At 37.7% G+C, this 27,267-nt stretch overlaps 1 protein-coding gene across 2 annotated transcripts in view; it reads left to right on the top strand.

Annotated features, from left to right (window-relative positions):
- The first annotated feature begins 243 nt into the window (after positions 1 to 243).
- The window catches only part of LOC18442228 (sodium/calcium exchanger NCL2), a 38,859-nt gene continuing 11,835 nt past the window's right edge, over positions 244 to 27,267 (top strand). Inside the window, exons 1-3 of one of the 2 annotated variants that reach the window (XM_006852451.4) lie at positions 244 to 472; positions 4,872 to 5,060; positions 12,664 to 12,845. In XM_006852451.4, the coding sequence (XP_006852513.2) occupies positions 346 to 472; positions 4,872 to 5,060; positions 12,664 to 12,845 (498 nt within the window). In that variant the 5' untranslated portion in view covers positions 244 to 345. Of the gene's footprint in view, positions 473 to 4,871; positions 5,061 to 12,521; positions 12,574 to 12,663; positions 12,846 to 27,267 lie in introns of those variants that run through there. The other variant, XM_088867614.1, reaches the window with a different exon arrangement.

The following is a 27,267-nucleotide window of genomic DNA, read 5'->3' as shown; positions in this document are numbered from 1 at the left end:
CGATCCCCGATCGATCTCGCTATCATATACTCGAACCCTGATTCGTAGTTTCCACTTCTCTCTTTTTGCTAAGGCTAATCTCCCATGCCGAGATTCGGTAGCTCTTCCGTCTTCTTTCTCACTCTTCTCTTTCTCGCTCTCGCCATCTCTGAGTGCCGATTGTTTTCTACTGAGAACTCAGATCTGATCTCTGATGGCGCCTCTTCCTCTTCTTCTTGGTCTTCTCTGCTGGTTTTGAAGGGGAAATCTGCGACCTCTGAAACTTGTGAGCAAACTTATGGCTTCCTTCCCTGTACTTCTACAGTGCTTGGAAACCTGTTTCTTGTGATCGTGTATGGCTACCTCATGTTTTTGGGAGCTACTTATCTCTCTACTGGAAGTGAGCTTCTTCTTGAGGTGCTTGGCCCTGGTATTGTTGGTGGCCTCTTTCTGCCAATTCTCGGTGCTCTTCCTGATGCCATCCTTATTCTAGGTGTACTCTCTCTCTCGACCCTCTGTTTTGTTTATTCGCGATTGCTTTATTTCTTATGACTACTTTGGTTTACTCTCTCTCTCTCAACCCTCTGTTTTGTTTATTCTTATGACTACTTTGGTTTACGTTTGGTCAATCCTCTCTCTCTGCTCTGCGCTGTTCTTTGTTATACCATCGCTCTAAATTTCATGATCTCTCTGTGTCTGGTTATCTTTATAGTTGCTGCTCTTTTCCATTTATTATTGCTTTAATTCATTCGATTACTTTGTTTACGATTGCTCTATGGATGCTTTGCTTGATCGTTAATACATCTGAGAAATGAACTATTTCGGATTGGTAGAATTATGGATTGGATTTTTTGTGTGCGCACGTTTTAGCTCAATGAGAGAAATCAGCCTTAAATTTCTTTTTAACTCCCTCTTTTGGTTAATTTCTTGTGTTGCCGGCTTTCTAATGAGAATTGATCTTAATCTGACCTTCTTTGGGAATTCTATTTTGATTTGGAAATAAATTTTCTTCAATTTCTCAAGGAAGCTTTGAAGTTGAGTTTTGGAGTCCATTGTGGATGTCATATGGTTATGGTTCAAGAACTTTAGTTTTGGAACTAAAGCATTAGAACAAAGGTTGCTGGGGAAGTTCGATACGATCAACTCCTCTAGTCAAGTGTTAATATTATTAATTAGTATTCTGTGAGATTTAATCATTGAGCTTGATTTGACGATAAAACCTACAAGATTGACACAAATTCTCAAATGTAATTCCAAGCGTATTATTCTGTAACTATGTAATTGATATTTCTGATATTTTTTGCAGATTAGGACCTTCTCAATAGTAAAAAGGAAAAAAAAAGAGAAACTAGTTGTTAAGTATTCTATTAAAGATGAAGTTGTTGATTTGCCTGGAAATTGGAACTGTTCCTCAAAGACAAGCATGTGATGTAAAATTGAACTACGGATTGCATGGAGCACAGAACGTTAGATCATGACATGTGGATACAGTGACTGATTCTAGTTAGCAACAAAATAAACTGTACAAATAAAGTTATCTATAAAATGTAATGGCACTTTATTTGAGGAAAAACAAAATTCAATGCTCTAGTGCGGTAACTATGGATGTTGTTCTTCCATTATACCAAAAGCCATGGTGATGTGGGGCCTTTGGGTGGCATGAAGCAGCATATATTAAGGCTGTCATTTGGGGCGTTCTACATCAATAAAGAAGGTAGGAGACGTTCTGGTCTTGATGTTTAGAGTCATGGGCTGGATATCAATCTTTACCATATACAACTCTCCTCCTTCCTAACAATGCCCTTGTATTCTTTTCAATGTTCCCTGAGTACTTCAACTTCTCTATTGTGTCAGGTGTTGATACATGTCGACACTTAGACACATGTTGATAGGTGTAGTCACAACTCCTACACATTGATTTTAGTGCTTTTAGTATGTATCAACACCTTATATAAAAGTGTCGTGCATACAATTAAAGACTAAGATTATGTATTTTAGAGTGGACATAGATGTTTTAGCTATCATGGGCCCGTGGTGACCCAGAGTTATATGAGCGCAATTTTTTTTAAGCCTTTTTAGTATGAAATCTATACATGTTCTATTTTTTTTAATATGAAATTTAAGTCGTAAAAATAATTGTCAGCCCCAAGTTGAGAACCCATGATTGATTTAAGAAGGATTGTAATAGCTGCCATAAATGAGTGCTGATGTCATAGTTATATTTGTAGGATTAGGATAGCTGAAGGGAAATAATCTTTGATAAAGATGAAGATAGGAAATGCTTTAAGACCAGATGGTATCCCAATAGCGGTTTGGAAGTGCATTGGAGAGATTGGCATATGCTGGCTAACCAAGCTGGTCAACAAGGTGTTGTTGAGAACAAAGAAAATGTTAGACAAATAGAGAAAAAGTATTGTGGTACCTATTTGTAAGAACAAAGGAGACGTACAAAATGATACGAACTATTGGAGGGATTAAACTTATGAGCCACACTATGAAGCTATGGGAGAGATTGGTTGAATAATGACTAAGGCATGAAACAAGTGTATAAGGAAATCCGTTAAGTTTTATGCTAGGCAAGTCAACTATCAAAGCCATTTTCTTACTTAAGCAACTGATTGAGAAGGTTTAGGCAAAGGAGAAAGGCCTTCATATTGTCTTTATTGATTTAAAGAGAGCATATGATAGGGTACCTAGAGATTTAATTTGGTAGATGTTGGAAAAGAAAAGAGTCACCAGATGATATACTAACATAGTGAGAATATGTACGAGGGAGCGCTAACTAGTGTGCACACAACTAATGGAGCGACAAGTGAGTTCTAAGTGACAATGGGCCTACATCAGAGGTTAGCATTCAGCCCATATCACTTTTATTTGATTATGGATGAGTTAACCAGACACTTGCGAGATGAGGTACTGTGGTGTATGTTGTTCATGGATGACATAGTTTTGATCAATGATGCTAGAGGCAATGTCAACACAAAGTAAGAACGTTGGAGGGATGCTCTAGAATCTAAAGGTTTTAAAGTCAGTTGGACTAAGATAAAATATATAAAATGCAAATTTAGTAATAATAGGAGTAAGAACAAGGAAGTAGTTAAGATTGATGATAAAAAAATTACCTAAAAGAGACTGTTGTCGATATCTAAGGTGGATAATCCAAGAGAATGATGAGATCGAGGAAGATGTCACACATAAAATTAAAGCTCGGTGGGCAAAGTGGAGATATGCGTCCAGAGTTTTATGTGATCTCTGCGTAGCATTGAGACTGAAGGGGAAGTTTTATAAGACGACTATAAGCACAACCATACTTTATGGGACAAAACATTGGGCGGTCAAGAAACAACATGTCCATAGGATGAGCATAGCTGAGATGAGGACATTGAGATGGATGAGTGGTAGGATAAGAAATGATAGAATTCAAAACAATTATATACGAGGGCTTCAATAGGCGATAAGATGACTTAGGTGGGCTGGCCATGTGCAACGTAGACCTAGTACAACACTGGTTAGGAGGTGCGATTTGGTTCAAGTGGAAGGCTCTAGAAGGGTAAGGGGAAAGCCCAAAAGGACATTGATAGAAGTAGTGAAAAACTATAGTGACTTTTGGTCTTACTGAGGGTATGGCCCTTCATAGAGAGGAATGGAAGAACAAGATTTATGTAGCTGACCCCAAATCATTGAGTAAAGGTTTGGATGATAATGATGATGATGTGGAGTAATAGCTGCCACCTCTATGGTGGCATTTATTTGTACTTGATGCGCTAACAAATATTAATATGAGATTGCAAATGCTGTTCAGTATGAAAAAAAGTAAAATGCAATCCTCAAGGCTTGAACTCTAATCACCTTTGTAAAGCAGCGGTGTGTTTTACCATTATAGAAACAATAACTTTATGGAAAATCTTAGTAATTTTACATATGCCTTAATATTTAACTATAAAAAAATTTGAACAAATGTGTCTAGCCGTATTTTATTTTTACATGAAGCACTAGACACTCTTAGTACGTGTTAAAACACTGACACTCTTGTTGACTAATTCTGTTCCGAGATTATCTTTTCAATTTTTCTCTTTCTTTTAAGAGATTCCTTTGTTTTCTTGAATTGGTGGGATGAAGCCTCAGAGCACATCTCATGTTGATTGATTATGTTCCGAGATTATCTTTTCTAATATTCTCTTTCTTTTGTGAGATCCCTCTTGTTTTTTTTGAATTGGTGAGATGAAGCCTCAGAACACATTTCACACACGTGCAATGAAACTTCTTGTGGTACAGTTTGGAATAAATTCGAGTGATGCACATACATGTAAAAGCATGTGAAATAAATTTCACAGAGCATATTCAATCATAGACGAAACCCTGGTGCATCGTATGAATGAAGAATTCTTAGGTACTAGAAATGCTACCTATTGAATCCTTAAATTCTATTTGATGATGGGATTCTTATCATTTCCTCTACATATAGGAGTTAAGTATGATCACTTTTTTAGATAATATAAAACTTCAATAAGGAAAGATTTTGACGTATGAAAATGACAATAATTACAAATAGTACACCAAATGGGTCTTAAACTTTCATATTTCAAAAAGTTTATCTTTTTTCTCCTCAACTTTTTTACCATTTATAAATTTTCACTTAAGTGAATTTAAGCTTGAGTTCTCAAACCCATTTATACTATGTTGCTCTGTCATCATACAATGGTTTTCGTGCCTTAAAATAAGTGTATTATTATTTCCACGTCCGATTACTTGCCAGAGTAGATTTATTCTTTCACTTTTTTTGTTAAACATGGTTGTATTAGTAGTATATGTGAATTTATTCATCATCAAGTTAAAATTTTGACAATTCTGTTCCTATGGATGATATTCACCACTTTTTTGTGTTTATGCAGTATCTGGGCTCTCAGGAAGTACAGAAACTGCTCAGAAGCAAGTGTTGATTGGAATGGGCTTGCTTTCCGGCTCGACAGTCATGTTATTGACACTATTGTGGGGTTCTTGTATTGTTTTGGGGAAATGTGATCTTTCAGAAAGATCGACAGCAATTGATCAACAAGATACAAAACGATTTAGCCTTATCGGTTTGTTTTGTCCCTAATATTGTCCTATTGGTTTCAGTTAAAATCTTGAATGATAATCTATTGTGCTTGGACCGTATTGTTACTATTTTTTACTGATTTTAACTGTGTGGTGTTTCTGGGAATGCATGTTTTGCTTAGTCTGTGACAAATAATTATGAAACGGGCTGCCTACATAATCTTTTATGCCTTTATATTTTAAGGAATTGTTTTATTTTATCATTGATGATACCTTTTATCTTGATGTATAACTTGTTCGGCTCTAGGAATCTGGAATGAGGATGCAAAAAGATAAAAGCAAAATGTTTTTAGCTGCATTGTTTAGGTTTTGATTAAAAATTATAGTGTATTGTGACAGTACTTGACCAAGGTACTCGAACCTTGGCCGAGGCGAGTTACTCGGCCGAGTGAGATTAACTTGCCTGAGTCGTGTACAATTTTAAAAATAATAGAAAAACAAAAAACTAATTATTTATATATACATATAATGTACTAAACATAAACAAAAAGATTGCAATGGCGCAATGGTTAGACCTCACGATCTCTTTGGCATGAGGTTTGGGGTACCATTCCTCTCACCAAGCAAAGCCGACAAATGTTATTTTTGACCCCGTAATGACCCTTTTATTTTATTTTTTTATAGAAAAAGGGTTGGGCAGCAGCATCTGAGGGGTTTCGATCCTTGGATGTGAAGTGTATAACCTGTACATGATAACTAAATATCCATTTAAATGCTATTTGTAATAGAAAGGGCATACTTAAATGCCATTTAAATCCCTACTTGGCCTCGCCAAGTAACTCGCCCGAGTCTAAGTCGCCTCGGGCGAGTCTCGAAACACTGAAGAATTGTATTTTGATATTCTCTTGGAACTGGAAAGAAGAAACTACAAACAGAAATGAAGCACTAATCACCGTTGCACCTGAGAATTTGGTGATCAGTCCTGACCTCAATGGACTTGTGGTCCCTTGTGTTCTAGGTGTTATTTTCAAGTTAGATGACTTGTCACAAGTTCGTGTTCCATTTATTTCTTTGTCTAGTTTAATTAAGGTATGTTTGGGCTTCTTTTGTTTATTTCATTTCAGAATTATCCATATATTTACTTCTATGAAGTCAAAGTTGTAGTGACTATTATGGGCCTCATGCCAATGAAACCTACAATAATTATTTTGGATTCTTGCTGTAGCAGTCATTCATTTCTTGCTGTAACAATAACAGTCATGCATAATGGGCTGTAACAATCATGCATAATGGTTGCAAGTCCTATGCATGTTGCCTACTTGTATTGTAACTCCCATAGGGATTTGTGCATATATAGGGCACATTGCCCCACAATTTGTAGAGAGTGAAAAAATACATCTATATTTTTCTCTCTCTTGCGCTTGAGTATTACTTTCTGTCCCTTCTTTCTCAATCTTAACATGGTATCAGAGCCAAACTTGGAACCCTAGGATATCCTATACATACTGTGATTCTAAAATCATGATTTTTCTTCCGTCTTGGGCATGAAGCTGTGGTGTATCAGTAACCTTGTATTTTCTAGCAATATCATCTTGCTTTCCTCTACCGATAAGTAACTTTTTATCCCAAACTCCTTTCTTTTTAAGCAACCTCATATTTCCAGCAACATCATATTTCCAGCAACCTTGTATTTCTAGCAGCCTTACATTTCCAGCAACCTCATATTTGAAACTAAGGAATTAGTACCTTGAAAGAAGGCATTAGGGTTTCTAGTTCGAGCCTTATCACAACTATTTGGAATCGGCTTCATGAAATGATGTTGCCAAGTTTTACGCTGGCTGCCCTACCTAACACAACCCTTCTTTATCCCATTGTTGATGACAATAAAAAACAGGCCAAGCAATGAAGGATCTTTGAGTCCTTAGCAGGCTTACATCCTGACTTTGAACTTTAGAGAGTACAAGTTCTAGGAAAGTACAAATTACCCTCTCTTGAATCATTTTATAATTATATTAAAGGGGAGGCTAGTAGAAAGGCTATTGCAGAAGGACAACACTCAAGATCCATCTTGAACGATTAACTTTTGCAACAAGCTCCAAGCAAGAAAGTGTGGGTACGAAAGGAAAAAATTGTGCCCCACTTTGTCTTATCGAAAAGGAGAAACTTAAATGCTCTCATTGTGGTAAGAGGAGACACACCTGAGAGCACTGTTGGGACTTTCATCCATAGTTGAGACCGAATCCAAAAAATGCAAGTGCCATGCTGTATTGAGCCAGGGGGAGGAAACCTCAGCCACACATACTATGTATCAGATCTAAGAGATCAGGTTATCAAAGATTTACAACACTAGTTGACTGCTTCCCATGGATTCATTCAGCTCTTAGACCCCAGTAGAGCAACTAGGTACATATGCAACTGTAAGCGATGCTTCCAACTCCAGCTCTTCTACACCTTAGATCATTGATTCAGGGGCTACTGGCCATATGCCGATAAGAAAGTTGGTTTTTAATTTTTTCCTCTCGCTTCTAGTGAAGTTAAACTTCTTATGGATCCATGACCAGTGCCTTTACAAGTGGTGTATATAAACTCTCATCATCCTTGTCCTTACCTTTTGTAATACATGTATCTTCTTTTCCTTCCAATCTTCTTTCTGTTAGCAACTCGACAAAACAACTAAACTGCAGTGTCACATTTTACCCCCTCCATTGTGTTTTCAAGTTTTTCAGGACCTGAAAACGAGGAAGACGATTGGTGCTGGTCATGAAGACAATGGGCTGCACCTATTCCACACGGGATAGACTTCTAGTGCTCTCAGTTCTAAGTCTCGAAGTCATGAGTGAGTCCTCTTGAGGCACATCTCGCTTGGTTCAAAAAAGTTCCATATGGCAGTATGTCAGTTGGGATTCAGAGAAGTGTTACAGATAATTCTATATTTGTTAAAGGAAAAATTTATATAAGGGTGAGGCCCTAAACCATCAAATTAACGCGCACCTTAAAAATTCACTAGAAGTGGTTGTTTTGATGCTGAAAAACCTTCAATTTGATCATCTCGACCTCAAGTTGATGTTCATGAGAAAAATAGATTTCAACTTTTGGAAACAGTGCATCTTGTAATGTATTATCTAAATTGTCAATTTTTAAGATTTTCAAGTGTTCATAGATTTGTTCAATCTACACTATGTTTGAATCCTTAAAATTTATAATTAGAGATGAAAATATTTTTTCAGGCCATTATAAATATTTTTAATACTAAAACATCATATTTCTGCACTATTTGAAGGTGCGCCTTACTTTGATTGTTTAGAACCTCAACCTTATACAAACCTCACTCTTGGAAAAGAGATTCGTTTTCTAGTAATGATCGCGAGATTCAAAAAGTGAAAGATTTCTTAGTGGCTGTTTTTGACATCAAGGATCTTGGTCCATTGAAATATTTCCTTAGAATAGAGGTGGCTAGGTCTAAACAACGAATTTTTTGTCTCAAAGAAAATATACTCTCGATCTCCTCAATGACACAAGAATGCTTGGAGCCAAACCAACAAAATCGCCGATTGAGGTTAACCACAAATTGTATGATCAGCAGTCAGAGCCTCTGAGTAACCCTAGTGTATGTTAAAGATTAGTGGGTAGACTTATTTATTTGACTGTTACACGTCCAGACATTACTTGTGCTGTAATCATGGCAAGTTAGTTTATGCACGCACCATGCACCCATCATGTGGATTTTGTTTATCGCATTTTATGGTAGTTGAAATATGCTCCATGGAGAAGGCTACTTTATACTAGTCATGGTCTTCTTGATGTACAAAGTTTTTGCGATGCAGATTGGCCTGGGCGTTCTCTTGATTGACGATCCAATGGCTATTCTATGACAGTGGTTTGTAATTTAGTCACCTGGAAGAGTAAGAAGCAGAGTTGTAGCTCGATCTTCTGCAGTAGCTGAGTATAGAGCAATGACAAGTGCTACATGAAATAATTTGGCCCCATTCTCTTATCCACAGTGTTTCAAAAAAAGCTAGGCGGGTCCTACGCGGCCTGGGGGGTCCAGGTCGCCCAGCGCCTAGGCGGGCGCCCAGAACTTGGGCAATCCAGTCGAATCCAAAAAAGATGTCCATTTGAATAAAAAAAGGATATATTGTATAAAAAATAAAAATTAGGTATTTAGGGCACTTACTTTGAGTTTGATTGCTCAATCTTCAAACTTCCACCTCAAAGATGCTTCTAAGGACTCAAAATCTTCTAAAAAACCCCCCAAATAGATTTATAAAACATCAAAAATAAATCTAATATCAAGAAGTGATGTTTTGATCAATTTTGTCAACTTTGAGAAACCCTTCGATCCTAAAGAAATCACCAAAAACTAGTTTTTTGGAGGCTTTCTCTCTCTAAAATGGGTTCCAATAAGTTTTAGGTTTCAAATGAATTTAAAACCATCCTTCTAACCCTTTATATTTTAAAGAAAAATCAATACAAAAAAAAAAAAATTCCGCCTTTGGGCGGGGCGCCCGCCTAGGTGGGTTTTGTACCTCCTTAGCGGCGTGCAGGCCTTGGGCGACCGCCATAGGTGGGTTCCGTGCTGCTTAGGCGGCCGCCTTGGGACTGCCGCCCATCAATGCCAGGACCCAAAATATGAGCTTCAAGGAAAAGATTCCGACAGCTTGAGTTCAATTGCAAAAAGAAATCGAAAGACAAAAGATTCACCAAGATGGCAAGACAAGTCTCATGAGGAAGGACACTATTCCTACGAGGTCACAAACACATTTTAAAGATCACCACGAAGGCAAAAAGCTGACAAAGCCAGGACAAACCTGCCAAAGACTTCAGCTCGTCTCACCGACAAGACCAAACATCGGGACAGGCCAACACAATGCTCCCGACTGGACCCGGCAGACGAGACCTACAGTGGTACTCTGATTGTCAAAAGCAAACCTGGTGTAGCGGCAAACAGTGCTGACCAAAGGTTCTTTAGCAAACCATCAAGGAAATCATTTTGACAAACCAAAAGACGCTCCAAGAAGGCTAAGTCGGCCATGACTTTGGACGTGCTATGTAACGACCTGCACAACAGTAAGGGTAGTTGTGCCCAGAGCTGGTCATCTCGATAAACTGAGATACCCTACTCGCTAGAGAATAATTGGTCAGCCATGACCTTGGACTCGCTATGTAACGACCTGCACAAAGTGGTAACCAAAGCTAGTCACCTCGATAAACTGAGGCACCCTACCCGCCAAGGAGCAATTGGTGCACGACGCAGACGAATGCCGACCAAAGGCTCTTTTGCTGTCTTACCAAAACAAACAAACCTAGACCAAATGGAAACAATTCCCTTCGACATGGCACTCAATTGCCAGACGGGCTTGATTCTGATTGACGAGGTCTGTACAAAATCCTCAGCTTCAGAATCACAAATAGTCCAAGAGGGTGAGGACTTCGAAAAGATCCCTCAAAAAAGTCTCTTCTTCCCTCAAAGTTTCCACGGATGGACCCGCGAACAATGCATCCCTACATCTGAGCAGCCTAGTCACACCATTGCGTGAATATTTCCCCGGCGTTCACATGGTCCTATGGCTAGGAAGAAAAAAAAGTAAGAGCCGAGGAAATTTCCGAATGTTGTCCTTCTCGATTCTCTTGAAGCACAAACATTCAGCGGGGCAAGTTGTTTGAACACATTTTTCAGCACTTTGGTCCTTGATTAGACAATAAGTACTCCATTTGTTCGATCAGAGAATCAATTGGCAAACATACTTACTAAGGCCTCAGATTGAGTTCGACTAAAGGATACTTTGGACAAGTTGGGCATCTATGATATATTTGCTCCGGCTTGAGGGGGAGTCTAGTGGCTATTATTGGGCCCTATGCCCATTAAGCCTATAATTATTATGGATTATTGATGTAACAATCATGCATTTCTTGTTATAGCAGTCATGCATAACAGGCTGTAACAGTCATGTAACATTCATGCATAATGATTAGGGATCTGTGTACGCATAGGGCACATTGCCCCATGATTTGTAAAGAGTGAAAAAAGACATCAATATTTTCTTTCTCTTGCGCTTGAGTATACGCTATCTCTTCTCTCTCAATCCTAACAGAAATCAAAATTCATGTAGTGATTTCACTGTGTGATTAGTGAAAACAATATCTAGTGACTGTGGCTTCTTTGGAAGTTGGTATTTCAGTGAATAGATGAAGTGTCCCCACCAATGCAATTTAATCTAGAGAAAAAAATGGTCCAAATAGATGCAGTGTACAATTAATTCTAAGGTCTAAAATGATGGATGCTTAGAGCCTTAGATGATATATCAGTATCATGGAGCCAGGATTTATATAATCCCTAGCAAGGTGGAGAGAGGGCGTACCATTAGGGGGATATGAATCAGGCAAGCATGTGATGTGCTCCTGAGTGCCATACAAGGCCAAGCAGTAATCACTGAGAAAGCGTTGGACCTATGATCGAGGTTGATCACATTCAACTCTAGGGCCTTCATGAATCGGCTTCTAATCATTTGTATGAGTTAATGGTTAGGATTTTTTTGTATTTTAGTCCTGTAAATCTTTTTTATGCTAACTGATGATGAGTGACAGTATGATAGAATTCTAAGATCTGTCAAATAACTAGGAGGTCTATACTCCATGACATGTTCACTTTGGGAGAAGTAGAAATAACCGACAAGAAAGCTGCAAATTTTGACTTTATCCATAGAGTAAAGCATCTTTGAAAGAAGCTGCAAATTTTAAAGAGAAAACATGCTTCTTGATGTTGCAGTCTGTAACATGTTTATATCTAGCAAAGCGGCCGCAAATGTTACATATTTGTAACATATGCTGGACGAGCATCAGAGGATGATCCAGAAGTTGTTGAATTAGCTGTGGAAGCATAATCATCCTATGAATACTCCTTCGTAGTCTTCAAAATGTAAAAACTCGGCCATCTCATTCATTGCCCAATAAGTTGACGCTTAGAGTCAAAGGGTTAACACGCAAAAGCTCGGGCAAGTTTTCCAAATCTTAAAAATGTTAAAATAGAAACAAAATCATCCATGGGGAGACGTAAAGATAGGTGGAGCACTAGTCAAATCCTCATGCCTACCACTGGGCTGAATACCTTTTGCATGCCAAAACAACACTTGTATACACAAAAACCTCACGTACATGTGAGTTTTTCACTTGTAAAATTTGGCAACTGGTGGGGTCAGGTTGACTCATTGAGTCTTTCTGAGTTTTAAATGTGTTTTTAATGACACAAGTTCATTGAACTTCCTGGTTATTTATCTTCATTTATGTTGTTCATTGTAGTCGTAATGTTGTATATTCATATTCTTTTGACAATCACAAGTTTCAGGCCCTTATAAATGGTTTTCGTAGTGTACAACTGATTCCATTATCGCTTGTTTGATATTGCATTACTTTGTATTTTTTGAATGCCTAAATGGATTTAATATAACAAATATGACATTGATAGGTGAATCGTTTTTCATCTGCGTGCCCTTTTGCTGGCAGAGCCATTTTGCGGATTGCTATTCATGCAAGGATGGAACTTGATTCAAAATTAAACTAGTTGAGTTTGTGGGCATTGCTTGTCTTGTAGTTAGCATGCGTCTCATAAGGTATAAATATCTCAATTGACTTTTTTCATTCTATTTGCAGGATCTGGTATTACCACTGACCGTTCAACTAGTATGGCTGCTAGGATTATGGTTCTATCAATAATCCCGTTCATTATTGTGCAATTACCAACAATTTTGCATTCAACTTCATGGAAACGTGTAGCAATTTTGGTTTCCCTTGTTGTTGCAGTTTTATTGCTCATTTCATATTGCCTGTATCAGGTAAGCAGTCTATCTTTAAATTACTCTGTTCTATTAGACTTCTGTTAGTGTGCACAAGGCAAATATCTAGCTTTTGAATATACTAGTTGCATATGAAAGGATCTAAGATGTAATGCTCTAGAATGCTTCAACAATGCTGTGCATAAGACATCTAGTCCACAGTTACATGTTTCAGCAATGGTTTCCTTTCCTTCACAAGGATACGTATAGGTTCAAATCAGAATCAAGGACATGATTAGATTGTTCTGGATATGCTGACGTTGTCATTGACTTTGACAGACTGATTTTAATAATATTATTTTTCTTGTTTGTTCTAGATCATACTTGTTTATTATGTTGGTTATATATGTGGATAAGTGTGATTATTGCATTTAATGGCAAGAGTCTTATTGAACTCCTTAATGACTGAAAAAATGATTTTATCATTATTTCGGATGAAAATTTTTGGAGCATGCATTAAAAAATTGGGGTAAACACAGGATTTTTTCCATGGGGTTTTATATTCTCACAAAGCTTATAGAATATTGTTATAGGAAATTATTGGTAGACTTCATCTCTTCTCTAGGTTGCTTATTTTTACTTCAAAGAAAGTCTTATTACCTCACTACAAGAGACTCCAGTGGGAGTGACTCCACATATTAATAAATAGTGGAAGCCAGACATACTTGACAGGTGAGTAAACCATAGAATGTCTAATAGTACTTATAATCAGTCAGTCTAATTTTGATCTGTAGCTTCTTCATGACCACATTCCACATGACTAGTATGCCTTTGTATGTCATCTGATTAGGGATTACTTTTTTGACCTACCGCTACATTGGAGTGAATGAATATCGTAATAAAGATGGATTTCTGGATTATTAAACATGATATTTATATCACACACTGCTAATTTTTTTTGTGATACCATGAAAGAGTAGGAGCGTGATAAGTTGTGAACTACCATTAACATGCTTAGTGTCCAGTTCTTTCCATGGAGAGTAGATCAGTGAAAACAAAAAGCGAAGATTAGCATCAACCAACAAAACTGAGAAGGAATGTCATGAGATTGAGGATCATGGTAGCCTAGAGTTTTCAATTAACTTCCTTTTAGAGAGGAAAAAGAGTATGAACAATGTTTCATATGTGGAATCCTCTCTATTATCTCCGTAATATAAAAGTTGAGTCTAAGAGAAAATCGCCCCCCCAAGAAGAACATGGCTTATGCTTCTTCTCTCTCATCCTTTGAACCTTTGAACACGGCTATTATCCAAAACTACTTTAGGAAAGGGAAATTTATAGAAGAATCCCATTTTATTTTCAGAATATAAAGCCCCTAAAATTTATAGTTTACGCTGTAGTCCCACTTTTCGAGAGTCCATATTGTCATTTAAAATTATTTATTTATTTATAAATTGGATTAAACACAATTTTTTTTTTTTTTTGGTCGATAATCCTGGAAAATGAAGAGATTGAAAAAGATATTGCCAACAGAATTAAAGCTGGGTGGGCAACATGGAGATGTGCAACCGAAATTTTATGTGATCGCCGCATACCAATGCAGCTAAAGGGTAAGTTCTATAGGATAGTTGTGAAACTAGCTTTGCTCTATGGAGCAAAATATTGGGCAGACAAAATCAATATACTCAGAATAAGTGTGGCAGAAATGAGGATATTGAGATGGATGAGTGGCAAGACAATAAGCGATAGAATTCGAAATGAATCCATTCGGGAAATTTAGGTGTGGCACCGATAGGCGATAAGATGAGAAAGAGTAGACTTAGGTGGGTTGGCCATGTGTGGCGCTGACCCAGTACAGCACTTGTTAGGACGTGCAAGTTAGTTCAAGTAGAAAGCTCGAAAAAGGACAAGGGGTAGACCCAAAAGGATGTGGTTGGAAGTAATGAGAAAAGATATGGGGTCTTATGGCCTCATTGAGAGTATGACCCTTAATTGAGCAGAATGACAGATCATGTTTCGTGTAGCCGACCCCAATTAATTAGGAAAATGCTATGATGATGATGATGATGATGACTTAAGCTCAAGTTTTGAGCATACATAAATATCATTGTGACACACTCGTAAAAAATACAAAAAAGTAATATGAAAGAAATAAAATAATCAAAATATCCCTTAAAATTATAGGGGTATTTTCATCATTTTTCTGATTGAAATATTATTTATATATGTACTACAGGTGCATGATGGTGGGAAGAATGGATGTCTAAAATTTGAGCTTAATCCTATGTATAAACAAAAACGAAATTAAGATTTCGAAAGAGGGAATGGAGCGTAAAATATGAAAAAGTGAAATAGAGTGATCTAACTTTAAATTCGCATAATAAAATGGGCTTTCTCCTTAAATTTCCCTTTAGAAATAACTGTGTATTCAAGTTATTTATGAAGCACTTTATCCAGATGGCATAAGTAGAAGTAATGCTTCGAGCACTTTATTCTGCTTCATGTGCCTTGATGTTTTTTTGCTAGACCAGGAAAAATATGCTCATTTATTGTTGTCTTTATCCCTAGCAAAATTGGCATCAAAATATCCCAGTACTTTTTTTTGAGAATATTAACTTTTAGGAAAGGGAATATCCCATAACTTCAAGCTTGTCTGCTGGAAAATATGACTTCAAATGCTTGTTCCTTTAATGTACCTTAATTCCTTTGTGGCTTTGTAATGGGCTATGCCATGATTACCTTGATATTTATTGACAACAACTACAATATGACTTAGATGTGCCTAATATATTATGTTGGCATACCCTAAACTACCTACACCTCTTAAGAGGTTTCAAGATTTCTTTGTGGATTGAACAAAACATTCTAGACTTATCTATCTGTAGTTATCTTTATTTCTGAGAATAGGATGCTTCTCTCATATCTTTCACCTTAAGTTGGTGTTGGATTTTGTGACCTTTAAAGATCTAGAGAGCTTGTATATAAAATCTTTTATAGTGATTTGTGCACTTCAGCGGGAGTGTACTATGGTTGATTGACTTAAGATTAGGTAGCGTATGGCCTGGATTATGTCCAAAACCCTTACCCCTGGGCATGTGGTGCTACCATTCAGGGTCTATTGTGGGTTATCCCTTATTGATGACAAAGAGATGTCCAGGGATGTTTGTAATCCAGGAGAACTGTGTGGTCTCCTTTGCGCATATGGTCTGTTAGAGTTAGGGCCAAATCATCAACAAAACTTCCGTGAGGCTTGTACATATGACAATCGCATTTGGGAAGTAACCCTATATCAAGGGACACATGTACATATGCATAGAGAGAGCGCCCCCTTGCATTGTATGTGCATCTGACTTCCTTTTAAGGGGGAACCTGTAGTTCATGTATTGGGACTATGGTCCTATTGTTTATTAACTGACTTTGATCGGCCAATTATGTGCCTCTGCACTTGATTGTGGGTTATAGGTCCCATTGTGTTAGTTTGAGAAGACATTAGTAGATCATGGATCCTGGCACTGGTGCGGTGCCCTGATATTTGATTGTTTTTTTACCCATAAGGTACCTATCCCCTTCTAAGCTGTGCTTCTGTGTGTGTTAATTTGTAGGAAACTCCAGAAATATTGTTTTCAATTAAAAATGCGTTACATGCATTTTGGGAATTTTTCATAATTTTAAAAATGATTTAAAATATGTAAAAACCCTGAAAAGGTATTTCTGGAATTTGAAAATTATGGGGCCATTCGGGAAATTTTCAAAAGATTGGTGGGGCACACGTGGAGGGCTATGGGCCCAGCCCGACACGTGTGGGGCCCACTAGGGGACGTCACGTGAGGGCCACTAGGAGCCACATGTCCCTCTCTTTGGGATGGCCCATTTTTAAGTGGCACATATATATTATGATGTGAATATTTTCTTAGTGAAATATTATTTGATTGAAAAATATTCTTTAAAAGATTATCTTGGTGATTTTCTAATTATCTAGTTGTCTTTGACCAAGTTTGAATTAATTTGAATTTGTAAGTATCTCTTTGTGAGAGAATAGGATTTCTAGATTATCCTAGATTGTTCTAGATAATTTTAGAGGATAAGAATTGTCTGGTCATAGTCCTAGATAGATTAGAAGTGGATATGGGTCAAATCTCAGGGGATAAGGTTCGTATAGATTCACTCTAGATCATAATGGCTGAACTTGGAGATGAATGCTCAGATGAATTCTTCTCTCTCACGTCATAAATGACCTAATAAAATTCTAGATAATGTTAAACTCCAAATAGGACTGGACTCCTAGCCCTTGAGGCCTATAAATAGGGGGGGTCTCTACCTTATTTTAGTAGATTTGACCTCTCTCTCTCTCTCTCTCTCTCCCCCCTCCATGCCCCTCTCATCTCTCTCTCTCTCTCTATTTCTTTCTCTAATAGGGCCATGCCACCATCCATAAGTGTCTAGGGTGGTATGCTCAATGTTAAAGAGAGAGAAAAAGAGTGCTCAGCCCTCTGAGTTTAAGGGGAGGTGCTAGTTGTGGCATGCCCCAAGGTAGAAAAAGGGTTCCTAGTGAAACCCTAATTGTGACCCTAGCTCTCTTGCCCCACAAGTTTCAATAAGAAAGTCCTGGAGGTGCTTCTTAGTTTCATATTAGTGGATTCAGTGCTAGGCCCTGGAGGGTAATTCTAGGTAAAGTCAGTAAGTCTTCTCCTATTTATTTAGTTTTATTTGTTGTTGTTTTTGTCTTATTTTGTCTTCTTAAAGTCTTAATCATAGTTGTTGGAAACGCCTGGGAACCCGAATTGTTTTAAGAAATGGAATGGCGGCCGGCTAGAAGATTCTTGTCTTAGGAATCGTTGTCCGTACAATAGGAATCGTTAGGAACGAGATTCCAAGTTTTTGAGAATCGTGGTTTTATCGAAATAGATTCAAGTCTCATCCACCTATGGAATCGAGATTCCATCCTCCCACCCCTAGAATCGACAACTCCAGGACTCAAGATTCTTTAATATGCAGAATCGAGTTTTTGACATGTATGGAATCGAGTTTCTGACATATGTGGAACATAGATATGTTGTTTTGAATCGTGATTCTATCGTATTTGGAGTCAAGTTTTTAAAGTATGTAAATCAAAGATCCATGCCAGTTTGAGATTGAGATTTACAATACTATGGACTATGGGATGCGTTTGACGACCCTTACCGGGAATCAAGATTTTATTTTTATGGAGAAGGAAGCCACAAGCACATCTTGAGCCTGATCAACTTTAGAACCTATATTGGATGTCTCTTATTAGAAGGTTTCCTGAATTTTAAAGTGATTGTGTTGACTATTGTCATTATAAACAAAAGGCAAGTATTCCTAAATTGTGATTTTGACTTCATTATTATAAAGACAAAATAGGAGTATGTCTACGCCATGCTTTTACTTTTAATTGTATGTGTTGTATTTATCAATTATATTTTAAATTTAAAGCAAAGGCCATGCAGGGTGGCACAAGTATAATAATGAAACCCTGCAACTACTAGAAGCATTCGAAGGAAGATTTCTACTCCAATTGACATGGAAACATGATTTAATCCTCTCTAGAATCCAAATTCGATATATTTGGGAACGTTTACCCACAATTAATGGGTTCAAGTTTTCAAAGATGTTTTTGATAGAGATTCTGAAATTAAGGAATCGAGTTTCCTTGGTTCCGATAAATGGTTTCTAAAGATGTATTGAATCGAGATTCCGAAATTGAGGAATGAGTTTCCTTGGTTCCGAAAACACGTTTCTAAAGATGTTTCTAATCGAGATTCCGAAATTAGGGAATCGAGTTTCCTTGGTTCCAAAAAACGGTTTCCATGGAGATTCCTTAACGGAAACGCGGAATCGGGTTTCGGAACCGGAAACGTGAGGTCGGTTGAGAGATTCCGGTAACTATGGTCTCACTATTGTATTTAGTTGAATGAAGTTTACTTCGGCAATAAGTTTATAAAAGATCCTAGATTATATTAGGCTGAATTTATTATATTTGTGGCAATTGTAAGTAGAATTTTCAGTAATTAATAAATTTTTTTATTTACAGCGTAGAATTCTCCATTGCCACCTCTTTCAACTGAGAAGAAAGCCATGGTTCTGTCGTTTCTATCATTCCTAAGCATTTCTAGCCAATAATATGTCATCTGCCTACAATGAATAAATTGTAAATTTACTTGTGTGGTTTCTTTTGATTTCCAATTTCAAAATTGCATGTTTACATTCATTTAGTAAGGTTCTAAGGAATATTAAGTGACAATTACTATTACTGCTCGAATGTATATAAATTTGGCAACAAGAGAATAAATATCAACATAGTCGATTTGCGTTCTTTAGGTGAAGCCCCTTGCTGCTAACCTAATTTAAAAGTTAACAATGTGACCATTTGCCTTTAACTTCTTGTTAAGAACCCATTTGCAACCAATTGCCATCCTATCTTTATATAAATCGTGCTGATCCCAAACTTATTTACTTTCAGTTGAATCAATCTCTTCTTTGAAAAACTTTAGACTCACTCTAGGACTCGCCAGGGACCCGGAGCGAGTCATATCATCAAGTTAAGCTGGGACTTGCTAAGTCTGATCCGAGTTGGGCTAGTAAGCCAAAATAGCCTAAAAAAATAGGATGAAACCAGATTACTATAGAAAACCTCTATGTAAAATGAATCTTGTGGTATAGACTCAATGAAATTATTTGAGTCTCATTGACGCTTCACTCTTATTGCTCCACCACTGGCTCTAAATCAATTTGTTCTTTGAGGACCTTCTTGTTGATGATTGGTTCTCCTTGTTCCACTAACCATTCTTTGCCCCTAAGTATGTAGTCCATATTGATTGGATTATAATCATTCACTTCCCTTCTTAGTTGCATCTTCCTTTACTTTATATTGGAGTGCACTTAGACAAGTTTGTGAATCCTATTATTTCAAACTTGTTCCTCCTTGGTTTGTGGATCCACTGGAATGTACAATGTGAATTCTATCATTTGGAACCATAGTTACTGGAATATCTCTGTCAGGTCACGATTTCGCTTTGGAATCTCGATTTGGTGATTCTGATGAGGAATCTTCACATATCCTATTTCCTTGAAGTCATGAATCTTGGTTCCTTATTTAGGAATCTTAATTCCAATTTTTTCCAAATCTCGATCCCAACATTTATTGAATCTTGATTTCACATTTGTTAATTACCGATTCTACATATAATGAACTCCATTTTTTTGCTATAAATCCAAGATCCATAGCATCAAGTACCTTGATGCATAGGTGCAAGAAACTGCGACTCAATCAACATAGAATCTCGCTTCCACATTCATAGAATCTCGATCCTAATTTTTTCTAGGTCCTAATTCCAAGAAATCAAGTACTGATGTTCGTAGGTGCACAAAATTTTATTCATTGGATGTGGAATCTCACCTTTAATATTTCTGGATTTTGATTTCAGTTATTTGGACCCGATTGGAGAACATTGCTTCCCATGGTGCATAGGTGCTCCAAATAATAGTATGATGAATGCATTGCAGAAGTATTTGTAACACGAATCAACTTTGAATTTTCCACTTTTACCCAACTTCTAGCAGCCTTGCATGCCTGTTACATTCCTATCAGTGGGAACGACTCTATGGTGTGGACTGTCTCTCCCTTTGGGTGCTTCACAGTAGCCTCATTTTATAAGAGGCTCATTCAATCTCCCACTCTGCCTTTCACCCCTTCCTTGATGCTAGCCAAAGTCGGGTCTTCTATTGCACCCCCAAGGGTCCAGACCTTCAATTGGATAGCTTGATCACAGTCAGCGTTAACTGTGGACCAACTACAAAAGAGGGGAATTCATACCCCAAACAGATGTATTATGTGTCAAAACGAGGAGGAATCTTACGCTCATCTCTTCATTCATTGTGAACAGGCGAGATAACTTTGGAGTAGACTTTTACGTCTCTTTGGCCTTGAATGGGCTACTCCACCCATGGTTCCTTCCCTCCTATCCACAGATTTCGCCAAGCCCTGGCCTAAAGCTGGAAAAATCATATGAAAGCTGCCACAGCTGTGCTCAATTGGGTCAATTGGATAGACAGGAACAATAGGATATTCCAGGGACATTATCAACAACTGCTTGCACCCCTTCACAAGATTAAGACCTTGGTAACCTTTTGGGCGACCAACCACAAAGTCTTTGCAGGTACACCTACAAACGTTTTTCTTAGCCAATCGGGTACTATCCTCTTTCATCAGCCAAAGAAATCTCAAAAATCCAACAATTGGCAACCACACCCGAAAGGAACTATCAAACTCAATTTCGATGGTTGCTCAAGGGGTAACCCAGGGCGAGCCGGGGCTGGGGGTGTATTCCGAGACCATGAAAGGAATATTCTGCTCACGTACGCTGAATCCCTTGGCTATATTGACTCACAACATGCTAAAACAAAGCCACTGTTGATAGGGCTCAAGCACTTCAACCCATCTTGGGGATCCCACATGATAGTTGAAGGGGACTCATACAACATCATGTCTTGGGCATCCGAAAAGTCTTTACCACTCTGGTATCTACTGCCAATCTTTGATGAGATTGAATTCATTTGCAGGGGTATCAGCGTCTCATGGAGGCATACATTCAGGACGTCCAATGCACTCGCAGATCTCATGGCCAATGATGGAGCCAATCTTACAAACAATTTTCGACCTTCTTAAGCTAGCTGGGCTTCTCTCCTTTTTTGTGCTCTACTCACTTTACGTTGTAAATAGGGTGCTATATAAACCCTTCCACCATTTTTCTTAGCCAACTCATTGTTGACACAAGCATTTAACTCTTTTATGACTTTTGTAAAGGGATTACCTTGCCCGTTAGGGTCCTGGTAGCTCCCAATTTTTGTAAGGGACGCTAGACCCAACACTTGTACAAACTCTTTTTTCTTCAATGAAACAGTTAACTTCTCTCAAAAAAAAAAAAAAAAACAAATACGGATCAACTTTGAAATGCAAATGTTAAGAGTTAAGACGTACTCCACATGTATGATTCTAATATCTTTTGCAAGTAACAATGGCATGTATAACTAGGGTCTTGGATCATTAAAATGTAGAGAACTTGGTCCTTCGAGCATAAAAAAATAAATACTCTACATCTTCACCCTTATTCTATGTATGGGATTTCTACTCTTTTTTACTTTTTATTTTTGGAGAACTGATGTTTACAATAAAGCATTTTTTTTTTTTGAGAACTGATGTTTACGATGTCAAAGCATCAAATTACTCAAACTCTATACCCAATCTCAAGTTACAAGATGCAATCTTCTTTTTGATACCAAATGAAAAATGACAACAAACTACAACACGGACAACATCGTGGCACAGACAAAGTTCTATTTTGAACTATAATAATGAAATCAAAATCAAATTTAAAAAATACATGAGATAATTTGTATCTTTTGTAGACAATTTCCCTGGTGGACTACAAGTGTCTATTAACTGACCTTACTTCTGATACTGTGTCTGAGGCGCAATAATCAGTACCTCAATATTGACTTCATATCTATGAAACCCTTCTGAAAATACAAAAAATAAAATAAAATGAAAAAATATGCTTATTAAGGGATAAGTTAGTTAAAAAGAGAAAATAGAACTCTAAACACGAGGTCAATATTATGTGGAATGAGATGACTGATGGTATTAAGAAAGTGGCAAAATAAGTTTGAGGAGAAACTAAGGGTCAGTTTGACAAAATAGAATTTGAATATTCGAATTATAAAAATCTGTACAAAGCCACTACCATATATAAATATTATACTGATGTGTATTTTTCTGCACATGCTTGATTGTCGGTTATACCAAAAAAAAGAAAAGAAAACGTATAAGCAATGTCATCACACCTCACCCTGCCTTTCTCTCTCAAATTTTTCTCTGACCATGTCATCACACCACTCCTTGTCTTTCTCTCTTTAATTTCACTCTGGCCATGGCCATGAAGAAGGCAAGCAAAGTGAGGATTGGCTCAGATATACTGAGGATCTAGTCCCCATAGCTATAAAGAAGGCAAGTATGGTAAAAGTTTTGTTGGGTAAATGGAAAGGGATATCATCGAAATTGGAGTTGGTTTTCCACTATTTATCTTCTCTCTCAAGCCACCCCTTCTCTCTCAAGCCACCCTATTTCTCCCGAAACTCTCTCTGCAAAGAATAGTTGCAGTTGGCAGCAATCTCTGCAACTTTGCAGGAAGCCATTGATTTGGTAAACTCGTGTTTTGAAGAGAAATACACAAGCAAGCTTTCGATGAAGAGCACTCTCGACTCTCTCTATATGAAACTGGACTTGAATCTCCATGACTCTGGCCTTCTTGTTAAGACAGGTTTTGGGTGAATCCACTATGCCATTAAATGTTACAAGATCAGGAGGAGGGTGAACCATTTGTGATTCTCTGATGGAACAACAATAGTGTGAGAGTTTAGGAGCATAGAGGACAAATGGATTGGGCTAGAGAGAGAATACAAGTTGTTGGGAGAGAGAGAGAGAATACAAATGGATTTGGATGTACTATGTCTATCTGAAAATATTGTTGAAACTGAGAGATAATGGTGGCTACTTCTTCATCATGATGATGAAGATGTAATGGGGAAGAAGATGAAGCAAGAGAGAAAGCGGTAGTGTAAGAAGAAGCCATGGGAGCTCTCAACTTGGAGGTTTACAAAGGCTTACTAGAGAGTGGGGTGGAGGGGGGGGAGAGAGAGAGAGAGAGAGGGAGGGAGGGAGAGAAAGATGGGACACTGGTGAATGAAGGATACATGAAGACCAAAAGGGAAGGATAGAAGAGAGAGAAAGAGATAGTAGGGGAGGAGGTTGGGTGCGGAAAAGAGAGGGAGGAGGGCAAAAAATTTTGACAGTAGAAATAGAATGCCTCGTGAAAACTTTTTGGCATCTTCAAAAATTCAAGTCAGAGTTGAATTTTTGGGGATTCAAATATGAGCCAGTTTTGTGAAGTTGAAAATATTTGATTCGACCCTATCAAACAGGGTCCACAAAGTTCTCTAATCAGAATTATATTAGATCTCATAATAATTCAAAAATATCAGGATATTAGAGTGCTATCGAATATATCCTAAAAGGAATAAAAATTCTGATAGGGAAACGTGATGGTTGAGTGATAAGGTTCAAAAGGCTATTACTAAAAAATGATTATGTTATAAAACTTGGAAATGTAATAGAAATGATCAAAACTTAGAAGAAATATAAAAATGCTAAGAGAAATGCTAAACTTAAGGCATATCTATGCAGTAAACTGATCACAAGAAAAGGTGAAAAAGATGTCTTCTATTAGCAAAAATAAGAGAGAAAAAGTGTAGGGATCTAGACCTTATTAAATGCATTAACAGTGATGATCAAAGGGTCTTGGTGAAGGATGAAGAGGTCAACAAAAGGTGGAGAGTTTATTTTAAAAAATTATTAAATGAAGAACATAATAGGAACATAGCGGTAGAGGGAACCATTGGCATAAATGAAGGCGGAGGTCATAGATACATTCGCAGGATTAGGATATCAGAAGTGAAAGATGATTGAAAATGATGAAGATAGGAAGGGTTTTAGAGTTAGATGGTATCCCGATAAAGGTGTGGAAGTGCATGAGGGAGATTGGCATTAATTAGCTGACGAAGTTGTTCAACAAGATGTTGAAAACAAAGAAAATGTCAGATGGATGGAGAAAAAGCATTTGGTACCTATTTATAAGAACAAATGAGACACAGAATTGTGCAAACTATCGAGGGATCAAACTTATGAGCCACACTACGATGCTGTGGGAGAGAGTGATTGAGCAACGACTAAGACACAAAACAAGTGTACAAGAAAACCAATTCAGTTTTATGCCGAGGTGATCAATAACTGAGGATATTTTCCTACTTAGGAAGTTTAGGGCAAAGGGAAAAGACCTCCACAATGTTTCTTAATCTAGAAAAAGCTTATGATAGAGTACCTCGAGATTTGATTTGGTGGGTGTTAGAAAAGAAAGAGGTCTCCAGACACTTTATTGACTTAGTGAGAGATGTGTATGGGGAAGCGCTAACTAGTGCGCAAACAACTAGCGGAAAGATGACTGACATTTCAGTGATAATATGTCTACATCATGGGTCAACATTGAGCCCATACCTCTTTATCTTAATTATGAACGACTTAACTAGGCACCTACAAGATGAGGTACCGTGGTGTATGTTGTTCGCGAACGAGACTCGAAACGTCGTCAACACAAAATTAGAACTTTGGAGGTATGCTATAGAATTTAGAGGTTTTAAAATTAACCGGGCTAAGACAGAGTATATGAAATGCAAGTTTAGTCATAATAGGAGTAGAGAGGAATGAGAGGGTTTTCCAAGGCTACAAAAGGGAAGTTTCAGTGCTATTTCAGAAGGTTACATCCTTAGTAACCTTTTGGGCTTCATCTCACAAGAATTTTGTAGGGATCCTTGCTAACACCTTTCTCAGTCAGTGGGACAATATTTTGAACCTCCAACCTCGCAAGAAACAAAGGCCTCACAACTGGGTAGCCCCTCCAGTTAACGCCATCAAACTCAACTTTGATGGTTGTTCACTGGGAAACCTAGGGCCATTAGGAGCAGGAGGGGTATTTCATGATCACAACAGCAAAATTTTCCTCACCTACTCGAAAAATGTGGGACATGGAGATTCCCAGTTCGCTGAAGCGTTGGCTCTCCTGCTGGGTCGTAAAAGATTCAGCCCCTCGTGAGGCCAACTCTTGGTGGTCCAACTCTTGGTGGTGGAAGGAGATGCCCAAAACATCATCTCTTGGGTAGCAGACATCTCCCCTTCTCCTTGGTACCTCTTCATTATTTCTGATGAAATCAACCATACATTGATGAAATGAACCATATATGCAGGGATATAAACGTCTTATGGAGGCATACTTGGCGGACATTGAACGAGCTCACTGATCTTCTTGCTAAAGACGGAGCACAGGCAAGTGTGGAAGACCTCGACCGGTCCATCTCCTTTTTTGCTCTGGACCACAGAGGCTTCCCAGGACTATAGGTACCTTTTCTTTTTATTATACTCGGGTCTCTTATAAGCCTCTTTTGCTACACTCTTATTTTTGTAATCTTGCAAGACAGGGCCGGTTTTTTGTATAGGGCCCTCGGACCTATTTTTTGACCGAGGTACCCGCCTTGTGGGTACTAGAGGTCCTCTCTTTCCCCCTTCACTTGTACTCTCTCTTACAGTAATACGAAGTTAACATTATCAAAAAAAAAAAAGATATAGGGACTTATGGTCTCACTAAAGATAGAGCCCTTAATAGAGCATAATAGCAGATTAAGATTTGTGTAGCTGACCCCATTTAGTTCGAAAAAAGGCTCTGATGATGATCTACAGAAACCTTCTTTAAGTCTTGATTGCCATATAGGTTGAAACGTGATTCCAATTTGATATGATTCTCGATTCCAAATTGGTATGAATCTTGGTTCCAAATATATCAAAAACTTGATTCCAAAGATGTTGGAATCGCGATTCCATATGTGAAGGATTCTCATTTCCATATGGGTCAATTCCAAATAGGTTGGAATCTCGATTCCATCATGTAGGGATCTCAATTCCATTTGGGTCGAAACGCGATTCCTATAAAATGGAAATCCCATTTCCCGAGTGTCCCCTTGTATGGACATCAATTCTGAAAACATGAATCTTCTAGCCTGTCGATTCTGCGATGTCGATTCCTACAAACGATTTGGAGTCTGAGATGTTTCCAACAACTATGTTTTGAACCTGTTTCTCCTTGGTTTGTGGATCCACTGGAATGTACTATAGTTTCTGTCGCACCTAATTGTGGAACAAGTTTTAATTAGGATCCTAGTTGCGATGTTATGCAAGTAAGGGGTGTCGCAATGCCTTTTATGTGTCTCCCACATTGCTTAAAAGAAAAGTTAAATTAGTAAAAAATAAGAGGCATCTTGTCTTGCATCAGACTCCCCTGGTTGGAGAAAACTTGTAGATTGAGGACAAGTTTTGAAGTAAACTAAACTGAATCTTGGGTTAGAGCCACAACAATAGTTATCGGAATCTCCCATGCAAGGTCGCGATTCTGATTCGGAATCCCGATTCTATGATTCTAACAAGGAATCTTCATGGAATCCATTTTCATGAAGTCAGAAATCTCAATTCCTTATTTTAGGAATCTCGATTCCAACACTTTATATCTTTTCTGACATTTATTGATTATCGATCATGTAATTGTTGATCGCGATTTTAAATTTGTTGAATCTGGATTCCACATACAAATATATACATATTAACTACAAAAATAAACAATTCAGAACCTATGCGAAGCATCAAATCAAAAACTCAATTCCAAAGATATTAGAACTTAGATTCCATATATGAAAGAATCTTGATTTCATGAGAGTCGATTCCAAATAGGTCATAAACTCTATTCCAAAGAGAACAGAATCTCAATTCCGTATATGTAGGGATCTCGAATCCATTTGGGTCGAATCT

This window comes from Amborella trichopoda, chromosome 1, assembly GCF_054954075.1.
Source record: "Amborella trichopoda isolate Santa Cruz 75 chromosome 1, AtrichopodaSantaCruz75HAP2 v2.0, whole genome shotgun sequence".
In the NCBI taxonomy this organism is placed as follows: domain Eukaryota; kingdom Viridiplantae; phylum Streptophyta; class Magnoliopsida; order Amborellales; family Amborellaceae; genus Amborella; species Amborella trichopoda.
The sequence above is the reverse complement of the archived record's forward strand: the minus strand, read 5'-3'. Positions and strand labels throughout refer to the sequence as shown.